The following is a 26,045-nucleotide window of genomic DNA, read 5'->3' on the forward strand; positions in this document are numbered from 1 at the left end:
TTTGCCCAGTTTGCATTAATTTAAAATGTCATCATCTGATGTTTTACTAAATATTTCTCTAATGACATCTCTTAAATTGTTTATGTAAAAGCTAGACTTGGTATTTGCACAAATTATAAAATGCTTGACCCTGATCATGTATCAAATTACAAGTGTATTATTAATAGTACATATCTTTTACTGTAATTTCCATTTCTGTATAAGCACCTATGGTTTAGATAGGCACTTAAAATATAAACATATGAGAGAAAATTAAATAAAACAGATGAATATAGATGTGATGTATCGCAGTCATACTCAATCCATATTTGATTTATCCACATCTGTGTATACAAGGGATTTCAGTAGCAGCCATTGCATGGGGAATTTGTTTTATATCATTTTAATCTAAAATTCAGATACATGTTTTAAAAAGTTAAAAATTTATTTATTTTTTAAAGAAAACATGCCTGCATTTAAAAGTATCGTATCTTATTACAAATGTAGGCCCCAATTCTGGCAGCTGATCTGTGTAGAGCCCTATTGAGTTTAAGTTTCTGAAAGAGTGCAGGGATCTGCCCATGTAGATCATCTTGCAGGATCATGGCCATATTCATTCCCACAGAAAAGGGTTACATGGTATAAAATCAGTTTTAAATTCTTGCATAATTCAGATTTCTTGAATGACCAGAATGTATTAGTCCTGTAAAATATATGAAATATGTGAATATCCATGACGCATGTTAATGTTTAAAATATGTAACACTATTGTCAATGTCAAATTAATAATTATGTTGCATTTACTTATATTTTAATATTTGCATATAAATGTACACATTTATTTTAGTGTTCTTTAAGGTAAGAAAACAACATTTAACCATTTAAATGATGTATAATCTTTTTTTGAAAATGTTACTGATTGCTTTATGCCACATATTGTTAGGAGACTGCATTTATCTACTTAGTTTGATTTTTTTGAACAACTGAATAATTGGGTAATACTTGACAGGTTTCATTTTTAAATGTAATACTTTATTCACTGCATTCAGAAATTACTGGTAAGTGTTTAAACATTAAGCAATACTCTTAAGGAACTGGTTTTCATAAACATTGCAGAAACTAATTTTACTTGAAAAGACTGAAAGTATGTGTGTTATCATTGAAATACACATACACACTGACATACTCTTATCTCTTTCTCCCTCTTATGCCTGTTACACAGATCTCTGGTACCAGATGGCTGGAATATAATGCACTGTTAAACAAATAAGACCATTAGACACATTATACTGCCTGGTAAATGACTGTGCATTTAAAATGGTTACAAAATTTTAAGTAGAAAACAACCTTCATTTTAGAGTTTGTTTAAAGAAAGTGGGATAGAACTTAAACTACTCTCTGAATAGCTTACGTTTACTATGTCATCAAAATATAATGATTTTCTGTTGTCCTTTTGAAGATGGCATGAAATAATCACTCCTACATCAGATTGCTGGTAGAGCTCTACAAGCAACAGTCAGTTTGATTTTTATACTTAGCTTTGAAGAAAAATATGTGGTGTTTGTAATATTTCAACACTAACCTAACTATTGTACTTTATGTTCTTTTTTCTCACTTTCCGAATGTATTGAAATGAGCTATAAATGATAGTACAGTGATAGCATCATATGGTCCTCTAACACAGTTGTTTTTCAGTCATTGTAAGCAGCTGAGAGATATGCCCTTTGTCTTTTTGTTTTAGATATGCCAATATTTGGTCTTTGCCCGGCTCATGATGATTTCTATTTGGTGATGTGTAACCACTGTAATCAGGTCGTAAAACCACAGGCATTTCAATCACATTATGGTAAGTGCTTAACCATTTTTAATAATTAAGGGTGAGGTTAAATCAGGATTAAGCCTGGCAATTTTTGATTATCCGTCTTTGTGATCTTTAAAGCTGATGGTGCACACAGTATTATAATGTAAATACAGTATAAGAAGGTAACCTGTGTTCATTGCAAAATGTTTTAACTATTTAAAAAATAACGTTCATGAATGCAAAAGGATGGTCCTTGTTGAGATTAGTAAAGTATTTCAATGTTCCCCCCTTTAAGTACTACATCAGCGTTGTCCCATTTTGAAATGGTGTGTGTGTGTGTATGTATGTTTCTTAATATCTGAAGACTTTTAAATGTTTTTAAATGTCATACAATTGCAGTTGAGCTAAAAACTAAAATTGCAGATTTTGCTATAGAGCAAACATGGTGCACTTGAAAGTAGTAAACTTATTTATTTGAAAAAGTATCAATTGTTGTTTGTTTTAATGGTCATATGAAGTTTTTGTGTATAAACTATGCTAGAAGTGTGTGGGTAACATCAACCAACACAGTATTTGTACAGCACCAAGAAAACCTAAAGTGCTATACAGTTCAAGTATTCAGTAGTTTCATATAAAATATTCAATGGGTGAAGGGTGGATAGTTTTTCAGACCCTTTCCTCTGCCCCTCTCCAGAGTGGTAGACAATTTTAAAGGGTTGGAGGATTTTGTTTGGGACCATTTGGTATTCATTTTTGGATATGCAGGGCTAAAGAAATTTAGCAGACTTTTTCTAAACGTGCTAATACAAAAGATGGTGAGAACCCCAGTATATCTTCACCTCCACTTCCTTCTTCCCAAACACACAGGATGTGTAGGTGTGTGCGCATATGCTACTCTTGAGGGAATTCTGCACCAAAAAATTTAATGTTCTGCGAACAAGGTTTTAAAAATCTGCAAAAATCTGAATATTTTATTTGTCAAAATAACACCATATGATCACACCATTTTCAATTATTTGCTGAAAAGTATTTTGAAATAAATTACCAAAATAATTGAAAATGGTGTGATTATATTTTTGTTGTGTTTCTGTGTTGTTTTGACAATTAAATTATGCAGAACTTTGCAGAATTGATTTTTTTTTAATTTTTTGGTGAAAAATTCCCTTGAGTTCCAGGGTTCTGTGTGGCAACAATCTGGGTGCAGGCAGCTCGGTGTGGGGTCTGGGTGCAGGGGGGAATCTGGATTCACAAGGTCTTGGGGTGGGGTTCTGGGTACAGGGGAAATGGGACTCTGCGGGGGAGTCCAGGTGAAGGTGGTTAGGGCTCAGTGGGGAGGAGGCTGGGGGAGTGGGGCTCGGTGGCGGGGGAGGGTCAGGGTGCAGCTGGTTGGGGCTCAACAGGGTAGGGGTCCGGGGTGGAGAGCTCATGATGCAGGGTGGGGGGTTGGGAGCTCAGTGTGGGTGTTCTGGGTGCAGGGGGCCCCTGATGCAGAGGGGGTTCTATGCGGGAGGGGGAATCTCTGTACAAAGGATCTGCTCCCCCTGTCCACCCAAACTCCGGGCATCTTGACCTGGAAAGCCTTCCCCCACCCCCGGGGCACAGTTTCCTGCAGCCAGGGGAAGTTTCTGGGGCTTGGATCTGACCCAGCTCCGGCTGCTCCGTGCTCCAACTGGGACTAATGTCCTTGGATGGCCAGGGAATCCCCCCTCCCCCAGTGATTTACCTCCCCCCCAGCTGCTCGAACAGACACCTCTGAGCTGCAGGGAAGGGGTGAGTGGGTACTGGTGCAGCTTCTCTTTGCTTCCCCGCAGAAACCATTTTCTGCAAGGAAGTAAAGGGAATCTGCGGGAGGGCAGGGGTTTCTGCTGTGCCGCAGTTGCACAGAATTCCCACAGGAGTAATATGCATGCCCATGTGCACACATCCCTAAAACCCTTTCTGCGCTGAAGGATAGAATCATCGAACTGGAAGGGACCTTTTATAGGTCTTGTAGTCCAGCCCCCTGGACTCAAGGAAGGACTAAGTGTTATCTAGACCATCCTTGACAAGTGTTTGTCTAACCTGCTCTTAAAAGTCTCCAATGTCAGGGATTCCACAACCTCCCTAAACAATTTATTCCAGTGCTTACCCACCCTGGCAGGAAGATTTTCCTAATATCCAACCTAACCGCCCTTGCTGCAATTTAAGCCCATTGCTGCTTGTCCTATCCTGAGAGATTAAGAATAATTTTTCTCCCTCATCCTTGTGACACCTTTTATGTACTTGAAAACTATTATCATGTCCCCCCTCAGTCTTCTCTTCTTCAGACTAAACAAATGCAATTTTTTCAATCTTCCCTGATAGGTCATGTTTTCTAGACCTTTAATCATTTTGTTGCTCTTCTCTGGACTTTCTCCAATTTGTCCACATCCTTCCTGAAATATGGTGCCCAGAACTGGACACGATACTCCAGTTGAGGCCTAATCAGCATGGAGTAGAGTGAAGAATTATTACTTGTGTCTGGCTTACAACACTCCTGCTAATCCATCCCAGAAGGATGTTTGCTTTTTTTGCAACAGCGTTACACTGTTTAGGGTGTGATCCACTATGACCCCAGATCGCTTTCCTAGGCAGTCATTTCCCATTTTGTACGTGTACAACTGATTGTTCCATCCTAAGTAGAGTACTTTGCATTTGTCCTTGTACTTGTGTACAGTGTAGGGGGCCTACACTGTGGTGGTTACAGCTGCATATCTGTGGGGCTGTAGCCCCCATAATATAGACAAGCTGTTGGCGATCTCTGTCCGGTTCTTCACAGAAAAGTTTCTACATCATAAAAACCATTGTCATAGTTGTTAGCATGACAACTGTGTTGGCATGCTCCGCACACAGTTCAAGAATTGTGTGGGCCTAGAAACTGAATTGCTGTCTCACCCCTAAAGAGTGAATAGATTAGTTGGGTGATGTGTGGAAGCTTGCATTGCCACTAGCAGCATAGAACTTGTTTTGTGACTAAAAAGTTGGTTTGTTTCCAAGCGTGTTAATTCAGAATCTTGCTTTACATTCACTTTAAAAGAGAAGGGCTTGCTGTGAAGTAGAATTGTGAAAAACACATTTGGGGTTTTTTTTGTTTTTTTTTTTTTTTTTCATTTTAAAAGAGTGAATTTTTTTTGGTTTTATCTTTTTTATTTATTGCATGCAACTGCTCTGGGATCTCCACTAAAAACTAAAGGAACCATGGCAATGGGTTTTACATACCACAAAGACCAGCCATGTGCTGAAGTATGTGGAACCGTGAACATTAAATTTTTCAGGGCGAAAAAAAAAAAAACCAAAGAAAAAAATGCATCCACTGGAACAGACTTTCAATCCTAGTCATCAGTTTCCATCAGTTTAGAGTTGTCATCTGAAACCACGAGAGCTTATAAAAAGATCTGCTAGGGATGGACCGTGAGGAAAGTCCTAGAATCTATGAATCTATAAAGGAACCCAAGACAAAGCCCAGGATGCCATTAGAGAGCCACAGAGAGGAGATGTTTATACACCACGTTAAATAGAGTAAGATTCTGCAATGACTGCTGTTGAAGGAAAAGTAAAGTTATGTCTGTGTCAACGGAATTTATTCAAACACAAAGAATGAGGAATCCCAAATTCTCTTCTGAATGTAAAGCATTGTGCGTTTGAAATATGTTCACCACCATATATTGAAAGCGTAGAAGAAGACACACAGTATAAGCAGTCTACCCAAGGATACATAAAGAAATTGTACGAAGTTTTCTGTGTGGCCAATAGCATTTTTTCCCCACCCAGGACTTAAACTAATGATCACTGATAGAAACAAATGCATTTCTTCACCCTATTAAAGCAACATTTTTCTTTCCCCAACAACAACAAGGTATTATGCATGCCAAATATGAAATTGCATTTGGAATTCAATTTTAATGATTATATTTATTCTATAACAAACACCAGTCATAACTGGCAAATTACAATTATTAAATATTTTATATATTAGTTTTATTGCCTCAAGAAAAGTAAAATTTAAATTCAGTATTATGATGAATATCCTTTCGCATAACAAAGAACAGCCGAAATTTTAAATAGACTTCTATTTTGCTCAAATATTCTATTCTATTTTGCTAAAATATTAAATGTGGTATATTTTGAGTAAAAATTATATTTCAGTTTCTCTAATTGCATGTGGTCTAGAAAATTTTAACATATGAACTAAAAAACTCTTTCAAACTACCTTGTCTTGTAGTTTACCACAAACATGCTTTGGGAGGAAATTAGCTCATTAAGTTCTGTGAGTAGTTTGTTTACCCTTCCTCTGACAAAAGTGACATTTTGAAAGAGCATATTCTATTGTGGAAACTAAAAAGCCCACCAGGACAAGCTTCAAAGAACATCAAGTACAAACAACACACAGCACCAAAAGCTATATAGTATTTTAAGAAACTGTCTCTCTAGTAATATTCCAAAACAACAACAAAAGCACTGGAAAATGTATAAAAAAGCATTACTTCACTGCACTTGTGATTTTTCCCAAACCTGGTGAGACTCCCCTTTTTAAAAAAAATCCTGAAATAAAACCACAAATTACAGATTTCATTCAGTAGAAAATTTGATCTTGAAAAATCCAAAGAAAACTATTTTCTTCACTTTTAAACATGAGCTCAACTCCTCTATCTTGTTACTTAATATACTTTGACAATGTTTACATTTTACTTTATACATTTTTTTGTTTTCATTATTTCTAACATTTCTTCACTTTAGGCATGTTGAGTCAGATAAGTACACTGCTGTTTGGTAATCATTAATCACCTGTCTTGTCATACTGATGAGCAGCTTCACATTTATTATGGTTAAAACAAGAAACAACCTCCAAATAAACTGAAAATAGCTAAAAGATTAGCTAGCCAGTTTCATACAGAACCACCCCATCGTATGTCCTGCTCACCTTTCTGAAATTACTTAGCAAACCAAACTCTTTGAATAGTTTACATCTCCATCCAACCTCATTTTCCGCAATCACCAATGACTCCACCCATTTCCTTTCTAAATTTCTAGACAGTTGTATTAGAGAGACAAGGTGGGTGAAGTAGTATTTTTTTACTGGACTAACTTCTGTTGTCTCTCTCACCAGAAATTGGTCCAATAAAAGATATTACCTTGCCCACCTTGTCTCTCTAATATCCTGGGAGCAGCATGGCTACAACTACACCGCATAAGTAGATAATTTTATAACTTTCTTATTGTTCATAATAGTCCTGACAGACATTAACAATAACCTTGACGGCCTCATCACTGCCTTTTTAATTTATGTTAAAGTATCTAGTTCTAATTTACAGATTTAAATTAGAGGCTAATATTTCTTGTATTTGAAATCTTTTTGATACATGTTATTATGCATACAGTATACATACACAATATGTATGCAGCTCAGTGGTGTGAGAAGCAGCATGTTCTTGTGGGTTTAAACATGGGTTTGCAAAGCAAAGGCTTCCTGCATTCTAATCTTTGCTACTGACTACCTTGGTGCTTTTGGCCAAGTCACTTAACTTCTCTGAGCCTCAGTTTCTATACCTATAATGGAGGATGATAATGGTTACCTACCTTATAAAAACAACGAGGAGTCCTTGTGGCACCTTAGAGACTAACAAATTTATTTGGGCATAAGCTTTCGTGGGCTAGAACCCACTTCATCGGACGCATGAAGTGAAAACTACAGGAGCAGGTATAAATATTTTTCACTGCATGCATCTGACGAAGTGGGTTCTAGCCCACGAAAGCTTATTTCCAAATACATTTGTTAGTCTCTAAGATGCCACAAGGACTCCTCGTTGTTTTTGCTGATACAGACCAACACGGCTTCCCCTCTGAAACCTGCTACCTTATAAAGTATCATAAGAGCTATGAATGAGACCTGTAATGGCTTTGTCTGTTTTATAGCTTTTTACAACCATTCAATAATTAAAGGGTTAAATATTGGAAAGAGAAAATGATACCGTATACTGTTCCTGAGTCTTTAGACTGGCATGTCTGGTGCCTCGACTCATTCTCATGGCTCTGGCATGCAGTGACAAATGAGATTAATGACTCTGTTCAGCTTCACTTCTGCTGTTCTGTGGGCAACAGTAACACTGTTCAGAATGTCAGTTTCACCTTGCTACTCTTTTGGAAAACTCTGTAGGGAGGACCTGCAGCAGGGAGGACCTAAAAAAAAAGAGAATGTGGAAGGGATAAACTAGTAAAGACCACTTTATCCTCTCTTTGCAGCTCTAGGGTTGGAGGTAGAATAGCAAAGAACACACCCAACCTTGCCACAGCCAGGAGGAAGAGAAGAGACAGAAAATACCTGCTCCTTTCAGTCCGCAGAGAGAAGGGGAGCTTCATGTTGTTAGATACCTGTTAGCTAGAGGCTGATATGAAAGATAGAGTCCAAGAACAGCACCAACGCTCTTCCCAGCAGCTGAAAGCTGTAGATTGGGCTTCTCATCAGGAGTTGCCGTCACCTGATTGTCTCACTACACAGGCTCTTTAGCTTACCTCCCCCTCCTCCACTCACACACTTATTCAGGTGTTGTATCTGTCTGTGACTAGCAGGTTTTAGTCCTCTGTCTTCTGCCTAGTAGGGGGTCTGGTAAATTTTTAAACTTTTTTTTTTTAACTGGTTTAGAAATGCTATACCCAACCCGATTTTAATCAAGATAAATGACCCCATTAACTTTTCTTGGATTTGACAGAGATAATTGTAATCAGTGTTGCTATACTTGACCCTTGGAATACGTTGTAGAAAGTTGAGGTGTTCACGTAACTTAGTATCTCAGAACCTTCAGCATAACATATGCATTTGGTTGCTTTTCCCACATTATAGCCTGAACATAAATCTAAGCCTTATTGGTTACTATAAACTAGAACTGACAGCTGACCAAACTGAAAATTTGACATCAATATTTAAGTCATATATACATATTTTGTTAACTTCTAGGCTTTTTTTAGGGAGAAAGAGTGTTTAAAAAATACACAAAGTCAAAGATGGAGTGTGTTTAATGCAGATGGGAAAGGAATGTTTTGAACCTGGCTCCCAAACCATTGCACCTGGGCTTTTTTGTAGAAGATTGCATGAGCTCTTACGTCGTTCGGACGGATGGGTCTTCATTATATTTAGCAATCTATTTGGCAGTTGACTAATTTTTCTCAGTAATGAAGTGCCTGCTGGTCATCTAGGACTCTCTTAACTAATGTAAAAATACTTATACAAATAGTAGGAATTTCAACTGATATCAGTAATCCTAAACCCCTCCTCCTGTAATGGTTTAATAGTCAAAATAAAACTTTCTAGACCCTCTGGTTTTTTACACATGGGCTAGCTATCTGCCAAGCATATTGTCAAATAGGCACAGGTGGTATATACTCAGTCCAAGTTAATCTCTGTGATTTAGCAAATTATCATTGGCAACTTTAGCAGGTTCCATTTAGACATGCAGGCAGTTCTCATACAGTAGTTTCCAGCAGCTGGATTTTAGTTTCTAGGTCCAGTAACAACTAGTTTAATTTCTTCTTGGCAGAGCTATGTGAAATTCTATACCTTTTGCAAGAATCATTTTGGCATATTCCCAGAAAGGCTCAAAGTTTAGTATGGGATTTATTTCAGAGAAATCTTTCAAGTGACTATTTAGTTATTTTTAAATAGAACATCATTAAATAAAAAAGTACTACCACCTGGAAAGAAACTCACTGGAAATAAACCAGAGTTATAGACAGGACTTGAAATGTATACCCATAACCTATTAGCAAGTTCTATGCCTCCTAGCCAGGATGAAAAATAACAGAGGTCCACATCCCCTGCAGTTTTCCAGAATAAAGTAGTTGTGTACTGTGTTTATTTGTAATGTCACAATCGGTTCATATTTAGAAGTGTTTCTTTACACATGTAAGAGCTATAAACTTTGTTAAGTGAAAGCTTTAGTTTTTGAAGAAGTTGATGAAAGTTTCCTGGTAAAACTGCTTCCCTGTTGTGGGCACATGGCTTTTTCAAGCCCTGAATGTAGGTATAAAGCAATCGTTGGTAGCAGTATCTGATAAAATACAGTGGTGTTGAATTTCAGACTTAAAAGCCAAGGAAAAGTCATTGTACAGTTTACTGCTTAATCTGTAATTCATATTACTGTATGTGCTAAAATACTTAAAATGTAAAATTACCATGGTATGCTTTCTTCTCTCTCTGCCTCAGATTGGTTAGTACAAATTGAATTTCATGCTACTCTGTCAGAACAGATAGCACGCAATGCAGAAATCACCTAATGATTGAAACACAATGGAGAGAGAATATCTTCTCGTCTATTTGAGAGAACTTGAAGGAGAAATATTTTCAAATGAAGGAACTGTGTAAAGATATAAAGTCTTCCAGTGAAAATCCCAATCCTGCACAGTGAGCCTTCTGCTTAAATCCCACGGTTTGGGACTACATGTGGATGGATCTCTTTTCAGGGTTGATGTCTAAAAGAGGAAAGTAGGGAGGAAGAAGCGATAGTTAGTATTGGTGGGGAAGACGCAAGAATCATCTTCATCTTCCTATGGAGAAGCAAATCTTAGGCATGAGGGAGGAATAATTTAACTAAATGCAGCATATTGCTAAACAGAACTGAGGGAGTATCTGGAACAGAAAGGTTAGCAATTTTAATCAATTAAACCATGGCTATTAAGTGCACATAACTAAAGTCCCACTTGGGAAGTTTTAAGGAGTAATTTGGGATTGTGGGATAAACCCATTAGTTTTTGTTCTAAAATGATCAGCACTGAAATAGTTAATAATATTGACTTTTAAATCATATTAAGTTTCATCATTTAGATCTCATTAAGATACATGGTTAAGATCACAGCACTTTTGAGTTATTGTTTCAGACTGTCTGCAGACTCAGGAAAAGCAATGCTGCATCGATTTACATGCTGTGTATGTTTAGAAGGATTTCTTCACCACTGTAAGGGCTCTTTCTAGTTCCTAACCGCTCCTTCAGTCTGGATCCCAGCCAGAGGAGGTAGCATGCATCGAGAGGGTAGGCCAGAGGCGTGGAGGAATTGGCATGGAGCCCAGAGCAGCACTGTACACAGAAGTTTGAAGCTGCAACCTGTTTGGGGGAGGAATGCCAGGAAGGTGGGAGGAGCCTTATTCCAGAGAAGAAAAAGAAACCGGGTTCCTACTGGCATGGAGAGGAGAGAGGGGATGGTAGCCCATAGTTTAAAACCTCTAAGACAAGGACTCACTATTAAAAGGACGCTGTCAAAAGGTTTAATCCTGAAATGTGACCAACTATAAAATGGTTTTCTGTTTATAAGGCCTTCCTGGCTTGTTTCTTTTGGGAAGTATGTGTTCTCATGACTAAACTATTCCAAGAAATGCAAACCTCAGATGAACACCACAACACTTTCAATCCCAGAAAGGTGCATTCTGGGAACCTCTTTAAACACTGTTAAGTATTGAACTACAAAGATAAAGAGAGACTTCTTTTTTTTTCTCCCCAACTGTCAAAAAAAAGTTACTTTCCTGCATACATATAGTTTCGTGATGCACGGATTCTGTCCTCCTCCCATTCACTTCCAACCCTCTCCTCAGAATCATCTCCCTTTTCTCACCAGAGAGGGGCCATTCACATATTCTCTTGTGGTGGTGTCTGAGCAGTGCACAAACCACACAACACTTCTCCAGGCCTGCAGCACAGTTACTATGCTGAGGGAAAGTAGGAGCATGGTGCAGTATCTGCCTAGAGAGAGGGGAGCAAGAGGTACAGGACTGATGGTGACACTAGCAGCAAAAATAAGTCTTTATCAGGAGAGCCTTGCAAGGCTAGAGTTCAGTAGTTGTAATCTGGGTGGACATGTCCAGGGAGGAGGAGAAACGTGCAAAACAATTCCATAGGTGTGGATAAACTTGAGAGGAGGTGAGATAGTGTGAGGGTAAATGGATGGGAAGAAACATGAAAATGAAGGGGAATAGCTAAAAAAAAAAAGCAGAGAATCAAATGCAGAACTGAAATAAACATAGTGAAAGAGGAAAATACAGCGAGGAGGAAGATAAGCAAACGAAGGGAAAATAGGCTCAAAGGAGAAAAATAAATCATAAAAAACAGATGGAATTATACAAACTCGCAAATTTTCTCTTTAGAAAAATATTGAAGAAAGGAGGGGAAAGAGTTTTTTTTATTGTAATCCTATCACGGCTTCGTCCTTTAAAATTATTTCAGCAAAGGCGATCACATTAATATAATTTGTGAATGTAGCACTTTACATAATTCTATATGCACTGGGCCCATTTTGGATGTGTCTCCCACTTCATCACACATTGCCTGTGATGTTGATGGGCGCATATATCCGCGTACGTGCACACACAATATTACTAGAATGCTTCAGTATGCAGTTTTGTTTGTGCCTCTCTGCAGTGTATTTTCTCTTGTTGCTTATGTAAGAAACATACTTAATTTTATTTCTAACACTTCTTAGAAAATAAGGGGCACTTAATATATGGGTGTGGCTTCTGCTCTGATCAGTAGGATGTATCACTGCTTTTATAACAGCATAGAGAGGAATGCCCTCCGACTTCCAGGATTGTTACTAGAGGGAAGAAAATTGTTCATGCCAGGCCTACACAAAACGCAATGCGTCCTTGCTCCTTCTGCTGGCCATGCAGCAAGCAAACAGCATTCCCGAAGCTGTGTTCTCATCTTTGACAATGGTACACACAATCCTAGCAAACCAAAAAGCTGCATTAATGTTATGCTCTTGTAGAAACTCAAGAGAAAGTTAATGTGTACCAAATAGAAGAAAAAAATTATTTTTAAGCTTCTAATTAGGCATTACATAGACTTTTTAAATTACTGAGTATTTATTTACACATTTATTGATTACCAGTTTTCTTTGACCTTTCAGTAACTTCCGGATAGTGACAATATTATTAATTCCTGGAGAAGTGCCAGAGACTTACAAAAACAAAGCAAAGAAACTGACGTCCAATACACATCTCATATATTTAAAGCCTACAAACTGTGTTTTTTTTAAGTATGACCAGAAGAGGGAGCATATAACATTTCCTATGTAATATCATCTGCCAACATATTGTCAAATGTCTCATCAATAAATACATGATTTATAGCTATAACTTAAAAAAATAAGTAACCCTTTATTGCTGATTTAAACTCACAGTATTAAGATAACAGAATTAATGCCAAAACTAGTTGTACCAGTAACTCAGTGTGACTTTTTGCGTGATTAAGTGGCACAGCATTTACTCTGTAGGGGAATTTTCTAAAAATGGTAAAAGCTGAACGTCTTTGGAAATAATTTGTTATTGATCAAATATGTATGAAAATACCGACAAAGTCCTAAATATCGAATTGTAATGACCAGTGAACCAAAATTAAAGACACTTGTTGCTATAGATTATGTGAATAAATTGGGTAATTTAAAACCGAGCTTGCAAACCCTTATGTGAGTAGTCCTGTTGAAGCCAATAGGATTGCTTGTGCAACTCGGGAATATTCACATTTCAGGGTTTACAACACGGTTTCTATCCTTTTTCATAGTGTAGATCACAACTTAATACTGAGATCGTCACCTCCCTGCCACAATTGCACACACCATCATTTCTGTCATATGCAATCTTACAATAGCCTTGTGGGGCAATTGCGTACATGGAAAATATTAGGAAAGTATTTACTCTGTTAATGCAGGTTGGAAGAAGGAGGACTAGAACCACAAATACATCAAAACTGGTTGCAGATTACTTGTTTACAGGTAGACCTGGCCGTAACTCAGGATATCTGTTTTGGGAGAAATTTTGATTTTTCTAGAATTCGGTTTTGTTCCATATTGGATTGTAACCAAATGTGTTAGAAACTTCTTGTGAAGTGGAAATCCTGGGGAAAAAATTTTAGAAGTGAAATTTTCTCCCTAGGACAGCTGCTGCCAAGTGAAATTGACATTGTCAGTTTTTGAGCTCCTGGAGTCTGGGGATTTGGGACTGCTCCACCATGCATACTGCCTGAGGACGCCAGGGCTTCCAGACTCCAGGACCAACTGGTTCCCCTGGAATGGGAGCCACAGACCCTGAAAGCCCTTACCAGGATCTCTAGACTCCCAATTCTGCAGCAGGGAACCTGGGAGTCGTGAGAGCCTCTGGGTGAGCTGGGCCTTCTAGGCTCCCTACTGTGGAGTGAGCAGCTGAGCTGCAGTTCGAGTTGCAGCTCCAAGGACTTCCAGTCTGTCAGCTCCATGGCAGGGAGCCTACAAGCCCTGGCATGATGGGGCTGCCCTGGAGCAGCAAACTCTGGAAACCTCGGATCTCCATCCCGGGGCCGCCTGGAATTCCAGGCCTCTCCACAGCCCACGAGGCAGCTGGCTGGGAACTAGGCAGTTTCTAGCTCGCTTTCGCGAAACACTTTGGGTTGAACTAATTGGCATTTTCTGATGAAAGGTGGTTTCATCGGAGAATGTCCAATTGGCTCTACTTACAGGAATGGCCCCAAGTCTGTTTTAGTCAAATTGTTTAGATAATTGCAAGAAAATTTGTCAGCTTGGCTTCTAAATTTCTACTATTGCTTTTTCTGTAGTTCTATAAAAAGTGTCACAACAACAACAATGGAGGCTAAAGTCCTTCTAGAGTTCTGAACTTTGCACAGTATGTCTAGTTGTAATTAATATTGTAATATTTAATCATTTTAACAAGTAATGTTCTACTCATTACCTAATTTTGGTTTTCCTTATGTGTTCTTCTCTATAACAGCTAGGTGTGTACTGAACATGTCACTTAATAAAACACATTAATGTTTTATATGATTTCCTTTGGAAAATAATGTGGGTTCTGCACTGTGAAACTCCCCCAAAACTGTAAATCCTCTCAAGGTTTAGAAAATTTAGAAGGCAGAAAATTAAAATAGATAAATGTAATAGTACACGTATCCACACAAGCCTAAGATGCAATCCTAGCTGAATATGTGAAATACCATTGAGTAGTTGGGATAGTAATAATGATACCCAAAATATTACATTAGTTCCTTTTGATCGAACTGGAAGGATATATGGTTCCCACCTGGAGGATGCAGGTTATACATAGTTTGACAAAATAATAGTTTGGTTTTTTTCCACCCTAAAATTTATGCAACGTTTTGGTCCCAAACGTTCATATGGAGGCTGTGCAGTAGATTGACATTGAGAATACAGGTCGATCCATTGCACAATGCCAAAAGAAGTTTGGAGAGAAAAAAATGTTGTGTACCTAGTATTGTGGGGCTGCTCAAAGGTAAAGAGCTCATCTAAATTTCCTGCCTGCTGTTATTCCCTGAACTCGGTTCTGTCTTTCTATTGCCTTCCTCCTCCACCCCCCTCCCCACCCCCAGTGGTGTCATGCAACCTACAAGAGTTACTCCAGTGCCTTAATGACTCATCTCTTTGGCACGGGTTGGGGTGGAATAAGGACTGGCTTTGAGAATTTTTTTCCCCAGTTAATAATAAAATAAAACCTTTTGTTCCTGCGGTGGTGGCAGACTCTCATTCCACTCCCTGATTACTGGGAATTGGCATTGGGCAAGGCTTCTGCAGAGGCAGTGCAGTTCCCATGTAATTGAGCTTCCACTCACTACAGGCAAGTGCTGTCAGGAAATATTTGGCTCACATCTCTGAAATATACAGGGTGACCTTAAAATGGGAGTCTTCTCTTTCAGCTAGATATACTTCATGGGCCTCTACCAGAAAAGAACATTCTCCTGATCTTAGGAGATAGCATTCATGGTCACGTGAATTCCTAAGGGGGCTCCAGTAATTCCCAGAAACCTTGTCTGTCAGTCAGATGAGGCCTTAGTCTGTAATCACCGTTATGCAGCTATTTCAGTGGGTGGGGTAGGAGATGTACCTCCCTTCAGCAAAGGCTCCTGACTCCTTAGCGGTCACCTGTCTTGGGTGGAGACCTGCATCTCTTTCCCTCCTGAGCGAGGGTTTTTCAGGCTACACTGTTCCCTATCTACACTGTGATATACCCAGGAAGCCAGACTGTCTAAACAGGCCAGTGTTTGCTTGGCTTTCTCTCCAGTGGTTATGAGTAGCATACTGCCTGCAGTTACAAGATACTGCACAACTCTTTATAAGCAAGCACATTTATTTTTAAGGTAAAAGCATTACAGAGAAAACACAGTAAAAACAATAAAAGAACCTATACGCATGCTAAACAGCTTACCAGAGGTCACCGCAACCCCAACTTTAGGCTCCGTAGGTGTCAGTTCTTCAAAACCCATAACTGGGTTTCCCTTATAGTTAAAAGTTTATAAATGCCTCAGATTTAGAACCAGCAAACAACCATGAATAGTTCAGTCTTTCCTTTATACAGTGTGGTACTTAGATCTTGGTCTCGTGTAACTGGGGATCATCGGACAATGGCCCCTCCTCAGAGCATAGCTTCAAAAAGCAGGCTGAGTTTTTGTATAACCAGAGGTGGGGAATTTGCATTCACCTCCCCCTAGATAGTCCCAAGAAAAACCACTTAGCACTTTTTGTTCCAAGTGTCCATTCTTGTCTTGTTCAATATAGTCCTATGACCCCCAGGTCTCACATCTGTCACATCTCCCCCTTCAAGAGGTTACATATAATCCCAGCCCACAATAATACATAAACTATTCATTTCATACAGTTGTCCCCAAAGACACTTAAATTAATTCAGTAAGGTCTCCCAAAGATATTGCAGGAAACTGCCACATGTGTCACATATACTTAATGTTAGCTGCATTGGTGAGGAGGAGGAAGTTAAGGTAATACTGTTTATTTCTTCTGTGCCTTTCAACTGCAGAGCATTGAGTGTTTCAGAAACATTAATTAAGCTTCACCACACTTCTGGGAAGTAGGTGGTGTACCTGTAGGTGGCACAGAGTTGGCCAACTCGCGTTTTCCCTCCATTGCCAGCCTATTGTAAACCCCGCTGGCCATGATGGTCCCTGGCAGCACCTCTCCCCTAATATAACACAACCCGATATAACACAAATTCCGATACAACACAGTAAAGCAGCGCTCCGTGGGGGCGGGGCTGCGCGCTCCGGTGGATCAAAGCAAGTTCGATATAACGCAGTTTTACCTATGACGCGGTAAGATTTTTTGGCTCCTGAGGACAGCGTTATATCAGGGTAGAGGTGTATATTGACCCACAAATGGCCCAGGATCAGGAGAGTGGTTCTTAGCCACCTTTGTGCAAACCTTTCCCCATATAGTAGTTGCACTGTCACTTCCTTGACCACAACCCAGCATCTGGGCCACAAAGCCATCTATCTTCTTATCAACTTCTAAAAATATTCCTCACTTCTCTGTTGCTCAGGAAGTTGGTATAACTTGTGTGTGTCCATAATACTGTAAGCCTTGGTGTCCGCATCACATTAGTCACAGAGTGAATATTACAGCAACTGTTGCTCACTAAATTTTGTGTAGTCTGGACTCTGACTGTTGCTGAGGAGGGAGTGTTTTTCTAGGCAGCATGCTTCCCATAATACCCAGATGCATAGTGATCGTGCAGTGGGGCCAGTTGCTGATCTTTGGTAGCAATCACTCTCTCTCTCTGCAGAGCCACCCGTTTGTATATGGAAGCAAGAGGCTTTTTGGCTATTTAGAATGTGCTAGAAGCACTGGGAAGGCACTGAGCTTCTTCTTACTTCTGCAACCCAGCCCCGATTGTCCTAGCAGCAATGTTCAGCAATAGCTGAGATTGAAAAGATTTACTAGAAATCTATTTCCGTAAAATTTGTAATCCTTGAAAATAGTAAAAAAAAAAAAAAAAAAAAAAAAAAAAAAATCTGTAGGACAATGTATAAGCGTTAGTGTGTGTCTGATGTGTGTGTTTAGTAATATATGATTTTTGTATACATGTACCTGCATATGCGGCGTTGATATCCATGTGACAGACTGCAGAACAATATAACTCGATCGTACACCAGTGAATTGATCACGCACCCCCTCTCTGCCCCCAGTTCATCTTTCCAGGATTTACACTCCTTTTCCAAATACGGAGCAGCAGCTGCGATTTTTTTTTTAATCAACTTGCCAGAGACGTTTCCTCCTTTTCTCCCACTCTCCTCAACACCCCCCCACCCCCAAAAAAATTTAACAACAACAAACAAACAAAAGCAAACACAAACAATTGTATGAGGCCCAGGAGAGGAAATACTGAATCCTGGGTCAGTGGTAGTTTTTCTAGACATAAAAACGTCATGACTTCCAAAGTCAATTGTTGGATGTCCCTGCAGGGACTAGAAACAGATCTGTGTCACCCCTATCTTGGGGTGGAGTCACCTAATTGTCCTACTCTCCAGCTAAGTCTGGGCTGCAGTCCCCTGTGATCAACTGTGATTACCTCAGCAGGCCTGACTTAAGCTCAGACCCTGCAGTTCTGTTCCTTCCAGGAGCAACGATGGAGGTAACCAGTAATCGAACAGCCTCCTTAAAGTAAAATATTTACAACAAAAGCATTTCAGAGACAACCAGTCTTAAATCAATTAAACAGACTACATGCATGTCTAGATACCAGAGATCTTTCATATGGACCTCCCCAGAGACCTCGGGGGTCTGCTGTCCTAGACCATTTCCTTAACTCACAAACCATTTCTCTCACCTTCAGGGGGAGAGTTATTTAAATGCTGCCTACTCGTCCTTTGGATCACATCCTTTCCCCAAGACCAAGTCACTATTTTAACATTTATAGCCCTGTGATCTGTTCGTTCCTAGCACTGGCAGAACAAGGCTTGTGAGGAGGATGTAAGCTCTGCAAAACTTTGCCCATTGTCTTCCATGTATGGTGAGGTGACCTTATCTGGGGCCATTATCTTCCTCTTGGAGACAGTTCTCCTTGAATTCTATCATTATAGGTGTTTCAGAAACATTCCACTACCCCAGTATAAGTTAGATCAATACATTCATACAGGAAATTCTAATAACCCACTATAGTTATGCAGTAACTACCTCTTAGTTTCTTAGATTATTATATAACAGCTATACAACCATCACACATGGTAAATAAGATATCTGGATTTACAGGGAGCATGATACAAAAAATAGCCCTATTAAACGTATTTAAAGCTCTCTAACCATTCCTAAAACCGTTTTTTTTTTTGCATCATGTATGAAATATGCAGAATATATTATATTGTGGTATAATGGTTTCATTCGCATTTCTTTGAGGTGATCTGCATTATATAATGTTGCTGCTGACAAGCAGTGTGGTCATCCCCAAACTCATGCCAATACAAACCTTTCTACCATGCTATTTGGTATTCCGTGTGTGCATAAAAATATGAATGCATTGACATACATCCTCCTTTTTGTATTGCTGTATACATGCAGTAAAGAGATGGGGGCACATTTTTCTTCACGCTCTGCTGATCCAAGGGAAGCCATTTTTCTCTCAGTATTGTAGATCCAGTGTAGTTTAAATTGACATTACTCTGCTGGGTGATCTTACAATAACAAAGACCAGGGAACTCGCTTTCTCTGCAGGGACACATCACACTGTTTCTTCCTCTCCCTGCTCCTAGCTGTCTGTTCCATTCTTGTAAGCAGGCTGACACTTAGAAAGCAGGATTCTTGTCATTTTCTGTACTCTGCCTGTTCCCTAGAATGGAGCAGACAAGCGAGAGTGTGTTGGGGAGGGTTGAGGCCAGCGTGACGTGGATGCACACAGACTAAACCACAGCTCATAGGGCTAATTTTAGGCTTCTTAACCTAGAAATGATCCTGTTAACCGGCAGCTTAAATTGTTTATCTCAACTATATTATTTTTTTATGTTTTCGAGAATTTTGAACAGTATTTTTAGAAACCAAAACTTTAAAACCTATTAAGACCTTTATTATCATAAGGAAATTAAACTCAACGTCTTTTTCAATTTTATTATCGTACAGACAGTATTTTTTTTTCTGTAGCAGAAAAGCCCTTTAAAATGCCATTAAGTTGTGGGACATACATTGGGCAGTGTAAAGGCAAAGTTTTGTGACAAAATAAATAGAGATTTACTAAAGACAGAGTTTAAAGTTGCTTGGAAGCTTCCATATCATGCTCCACATGTCAGAAGTTACGGAAAATGTGTGGAAAAAAGCTTTGATACTGAGGTACTGAATGTGTGTGTTGCTAGCTAGCACAACGTAAAGAAGCATAAAATCACAGCACTTTCCCTCAAAGCAATTGTATGGCCATTCCATTATCCTTTTCCAAATTACTCCACCATGCTTCCTAATTCCCCTCCCTGCCCCTGTTTTGCCATCGCTCACCTCCCCCTCCCCCCCCCCCCCCCCCCCAGTCAGCAGCAGGATGATTTTATAAATGCCACTGCCTTAGAATGAAACTGACTGTGATTGCATGATCCTAGTCCATAGCCGGTTCTGCAAATAAAGCACTTCTGTGATCGTCACCTTGCTGCTCCTAAAAGGGAATAGACAGAAATGAAGACAAATAAATGTGAGATGGCAAGGGGACAAAGACAACAATGTTGGTATCCCCCACAGTAGTTGGATTCTGTGTACTATTAAAGATAAGCAGAGGACTACCAGAATGTAATTGTTGGTGGTGCACTAAAATACTATGCAGTAAATACAAAACAAACCAACAAAATGTATATGCTGCTGGTAACTACTTTTAACAGTGGATTATAGGTGGAGTGAAGTAGATTTTCACAATGAAAATCCAGGCAAATGTCCTTGTCATACTGAGTTGTTTTTTTCATGTGGTTAATGGTCAGATAGCATTTACCACTCTTTCTTGAAGTTCCTGGGAAAGGGAAATACTGATTGCTATCTGGTGTTTTAAACGTGCAAGACATGTGAAGTGAGCTTCAGCAATGCCTTGATTTATTTGTTTCTAATCTGTTTGATTAGAATAGTAGTCCCCAGGCTCTGTGCTTTCCTGGAAAGGAAGCTGCTTGAATGCTATTCCTTGCTTCTGCTAGCCATTCTTGGTGGTAAAACAAGTAAACTGACAACACAAAGACACTTGTACAAGCCAGATGTCTTTCCTCTGGGCACCTTTGCATTTCAAAGACGGAAGCCGTTGTTTACTTTTTAAAAATGTATTTGAATGCAATTTGATATGTGTGAAAAGAAATCTTGGCTTTGATAAAACAAAGAAACAAAAGCACAACCAAAGGAAACCACCCACAAACCACTTCTCCTGTATTCTTTTCTGTCAGGTAGTAAACTGAACTTTTTAAGTGACTAGTCAGGAAATAGAGTTGAAGTTAGTAATTTAGCACTAGCCAGGAAATATCAGTAATGTTTGGAGAGGTGAATAATAAACAAATACATGACTTCAGGTGTTAACCACCTTCTGGCTGGCAAACTGTCAGATACACCAGTTTTTTTTCTTTCTGCTATGATGTAGATGGGCTGCTTGAACATTGATTTTATAACATTAAATGAGGTAGGCAGAGTTAACAGCAAAGTACTTAATATTAATCAGTTCTATGTTAGTCTTCAGTCATAGGAGTGTAATCATTATTTCACCTATTAGTGCCCATGCAATAATTATGGGGAAGGAATTCATATTTTTCTTGTAGAGCTTTGGCATAAAAATAGCGTATAAAAGGTTTGTATAACGTGTACTACAATCTGAAAATGTTAAAAACTGCAGTGTACTGTGGTAAAAGGTAACTTTAGAGATTCATTCTGTACTTGAGTATTTTAAACATGATCGCTGTAAACTGGGGTATTCATATTCTTGGTAATTGTAGATAGATTCAAGTAGTATATGTTTATTGTAATATACATCTGTTAATATACCTGGGGTGCTAAGGTTACTTTAAAGAAACTGTCAGAAAATTGGGATAGTAAGTGATTAGCATGTCAATGTGATAAATTGTTTAAGTGCCGCCTTCTCAAACTCTGACAAGTTGCTGTGAAAATAGAAGGATTAATTTACATCAGCAAGGACTCCTGGTATGACCATATTAAATAAAATTAGACTCCACCTCCTGTTTTACTATTTATCTGCCAGGACCTTTGTGATTCAAGTGCACTTTACTGTAGTAGCAAATGTTACATAAACCCAAACATGGAGCTTGTTTGGAGTTTGTGGGCAGACCCAAATTATGATGCAAGGCTTTAGTAGCAAGGGTGCAATGAAGCACAATCAAATTATGTGAATGGGAGTTAACAAGAAGGCTTTCCAGAACAGCCTTTCTTTTTGCACAGGGCTGAAAGCTCTGGGTAACTTTTCTTGTGCAGTTTTCAGAGGCAGGAGTTGGCAAAGAGCCCAGATCTGCATGGAGTTTGCAGAAGGTTGGTATAGTTCTGTACTAACACTACATGGAACTAAAAGACGTATACTTTGTGCGTTTTCTAAGTTTGTTTATACTCTACCAGGGGTGGAGTTGAACACTGGTGAAGTTGTGTAGAAGGCCTTTGCAGAGTTAGTTGATCAAAGTGGATAATCTCAAAATGAGGGATTAACTGCTGCAAACGGCCCACATAAACCATTCTGAAATGTCATTTGAGAGATTTGGCCAAAGTTCAAAAGCAGATGGGAGTTGAGTTTGCTATTAACTCAAAATGCTGAGGTTTGCACTAAACCATCTAAGTATCTTGAAACACTAGTTCTTTTTAAAATGTACTATAAAGTAATATGATTGTTTACCTAGTTGATGTCTAAAATTGGAGTTAACGTTTTAAAAAGTTTTAACTGAGGGGGGGAGAAGTATCATATCTTATTTGTGGTAACTGTGGTTTCATGACACAGGAAGTGCTGAGAACAGAGCATAATCTGTTAAATTAAAACTGTTTCCCTACAGAAATGTGAAATCCAAAACAAATTATTTAAAGAAACTATTTTAACGAGGACAGGAACAGCAGTTAAACATTTAAAAAGGTAGATTATAATTCTGTCAATCTTCTATACACTTCAGTATCATTTTGTCAATTTATTAATTAAGGAGATAAACTAGTAAGAACATGTTTATTTTAACTGTCTTCCTAGTGGCACTCAGCAGTGTAATTTAAAAGTCAGAGATTTAATGCATTCCCGGTTATAAAGCCAGGTCTTTTGTTTAGGGTGGGCAGGGTGGTCGTTTTCCCTTTAATGGTACTCAGTGGGCTGAAATATGAGAATAAATTATTAGTCTAAATGTATTGAATACTACAGTTATATTTTTTTATTTCTACATGTGCATTAATTTTTAGTTCTAGGTATCATGTCCCAGCTGGCTGCTGGGCTCCTTTAAAATAAAATTTAAAATGGCTGAGTGAGACTTTGTGTGTACTAAAACTTTCGTTGTAACATTTTAGGCAGTACGTCGTAAACATACTCTGCAGAAGCCTAGCAAATTTTTATATATTTAGTGCTCCAAGTGAGCTGTTGCAGAATTAATGGAATTCCCGTGACTGCTCTTTTCCTATGCGTAATAAAATGTTCGTGCGACAAAGGCATAAAACCAGTGTAAAATAGCATTAAGGATCTGATCTTAAAACAACAAAAACAAATAAGTGATATCACTTCTGCCCTGTGTGTTGCAGCATGAATATTATGTTCCAAGACACAGAACTTTAAAGTGGAGATAAGGTTTCTCATACTTATGAGTATCTTAAGTCAAAGAGCCTTGAAAAAATTGTAATTTACTGTCTCTCCCACCTCCCCACAAGGAAATGTGACAATTCTTAAGGCTTGCCATTTACAAAAACAAAAATTGGAAAGCATGAAGATGGAGAGTTACCCAATCAGTCTGAACTCTGGCCCTGTATCCCTGACACCTTTTTATTTTCCCGATATAGTCACTATGAGAAGCACACTGATATTGCAGCTTGTTGTGTCTTTTAACTTAATGTTTTTTAGCATTTCGTAATTGCCATCCTGAATCAGCCCAGTAGTCCATCTAGTCTGGTATTCCATCTCTAACGGCGTTCAGTGCCATATGCTTCTGAGGAAAGTGCAGGAATACTGTCATATATAATATACATATATAATAGTGGAATTACCTGTCCATAAGGGAAGTTCCTTTCTAAAGCCCAACAATTAATGATTATCTTATGCCCTGAAGCATAGATTGTATAACATTTAATATAACTGTTATTCTAATTATTCATGTAAATATTTATCCTTCCTTGAATCCTAGAGAGCTTTTGGTCTCACTGATATCTTGTGACAATGAGTTCCACAGTTTAAGTGTATCTGATGTAAACAATTATTATTATTTATTTGTATTGCCATAGCACCTTGGAGTCCTAGTCAAAAACCAGGACCTCATTGCGCTAGGTGCTGTACAAACACAGAACAAAAAGACAGTCCCTGCCCCCAAAGAGTTTATAATCTAAATATAAAATACGAGTCAACAGATAAATAGAGATGGATGGGAGTCTTCTCCCAAGAAGCAACAGTTTGGGAGCCTGAAGCCCGAGAGGGTGTGCCTTTGCTGGGTCACCAAGGGGAAATTCAGGTGCAGTTGCTCTTTGCGGTGACAGTCCCCGTGCTCTTTGTTTTCTGAGATTGTAAAAAGGTGGATCTGACTTACCTACTTTACACAATTAATTATTTATACATTTCTATCATATTTCCTCTGATTCATCTCCCCTCACAACTCAACAGTCTGCGTTTTTCATTCTCCTTTCATAGGGAAATCTTTTCATTGCAATAATATCTTTGTCACCTGTCTGTCAGGAACTCGAGCAGCTGGGCCATTTTAAAATTCCATATACGTTGGTTCAGCTGCAAATTTTGAGACGTTTACAAATTCAACGTGATTTTCCTGGCTGGGTACACAGACCCTACCAGTCAGTGTATGCGGATTCAGATTTTGGTAACTATAGGTGACACAACCTACTGTAGATAGTAAAAGAGTAATCTGGTAAAATTCACAACTGTGTGTGAAAGGGCACAGAAAGCAAAATGGACGCAGGGTAGGTCTTTTAGTATGTGACGAGATATTCTTTCTTCAAGGAAAGATGAGTTTGGCGCATAGCCTGTAGTCATTTAGGTGGCACAAGTAGTGGGTAAGTGGTGTTTTCATTTGTTCAATGAATATGATGCACCAGTATTATACTACCGGTATGTAGTAAGATCATGTAACTCATGTCAGAGTTGAAGAGGAACACTGTACTGGTGTAATGTAACCATTTTTTTGTTGTTGCTGTTGTAGTTGCTGGGTGGAGGATGAGCAGAGATACCGAGTCAGAAATAAGGTTGTTCAGATTACCTTAGGTCTGTATTTCCATGCTTTCCAACACTTCATCTTTTGTAAAACCTTCAATAAGAATGTCTACAATGGCATTCTTTGATTTTTCTATGGTTTTTTTGCTTGCTTGTTTGATTTGGAAACCCATAATATCCCGTTAAGGTCATTTGGCTTGAGCGCGGGTGTGAGAATTCCCCAGTAACTTCCCAAACCTTTTTCTTTGTTATGACCCCAGTGGTACTTTAATGTACATTGCTGGTTAGGTGGAGGTTGTCTTTGTTTGCCAGTGTTTTTATATATTATCACTGTGTTCTAAACTGAGCTATGATTGGTAAAAATCACACCAGTGAATTTTCGTATAGGCAAAAGCATAGGTTATACAGTGCCTGATATTGTAATCAAACCATGCGGATATTGTAATATCCTCAACAGGCAACACAGAGATTTGTGTTCATATACTCTACTATGGGATGTTGTAATCTCTGCAATCTGAGACCACGCAGATGCTCTTTCCATAATAACCTGGGGCTTGACAGATTTACAAGACATCTATTAACCTCAAACTCCAGAGGTAATTTCCTGGTGAGAAATCCATCCCATCCAGCTCTTGTTGAGCTGCTGGGTTTGTGTTGGGATTCCTTCCTGGATGTTATCCCTGAATTATGCTCAGTGGCTCCATCTTTTGCATCAGTCTCTTTCTAGTAGGGATATGGTAAATTTGAAGGCCCTATGCCACCAGACTGCCCCGTCTGTCGCTCCATTTTGTGTTAGTGATTCTGCCCTATGAATAATTCAAGACCTTGCCTCTGCCACCCTGACTTTTCCACATGGTTCTTGACATATGCGACCCATAAGGTTCTGAATAGCTGAAAAGCACCTTATCAGAGTGTTGCTCATTTCATTCTTTTACTTCTCAGGAGAGCTGTAAAAAAAGCCAGAAGATGTCTTTCTGCAGACTTGGGGAAACAGCACTGCCATCAGTTCTTATTTTGAAAGTTATTTTTAACTCTGAGGGCTTTGAAAAAAAAAAAAAGTAAAAAGAGATCTTAAATTCTGTAAAAATGTATTACTGAGCTTCCCTCGCATCGTATTTATCTGGGATTTAAACAGATTAGTCA

General features: G+C 38.8%; 1 protein-coding gene across 6 annotated transcripts in view; it reads left to right on the plus strand.

The window, feature by feature from the left end:
- ATXN7 (ataxin 7) overlaps nt 1–26,045 on the plus strand; it is a 131,074-nt gene that overhangs the window by 74,256 nt on the left and 30,773 nt on the right. For 4 of the 6 annotated variants that reach the window (XM_065550650.1, XM_065550649.1, XM_065550648.1 and 1 more), the window contains one exon: nt 1,721–1,825. The exons of 1 other annotated variant lie outside the window; for it this stretch is intronic. In XM_065550650.1, the coding sequence (XP_065406722.1) occupies nt 1,721–1,825 (105 nt within the window). Of the gene's footprint in view, nt 1–1,720; nt 1,826–20,082; nt 22,046–26,045 lie in introns of those variants that run through there. One more of the 6 variants, XM_042849993.2, reaches the window with a different exon arrangement.

This window comes from Chrysemys picta, chromosome 7 (genome assembly GCF_011386835.1).
Source record: "Chrysemys picta bellii isolate R12L10 chromosome 7, ASM1138683v2, whole genome shotgun sequence".
Lineage (NCBI taxonomy): Eukaryota > Metazoa > Chordata > Testudines > Emydidae > Chrysemys > Chrysemys picta.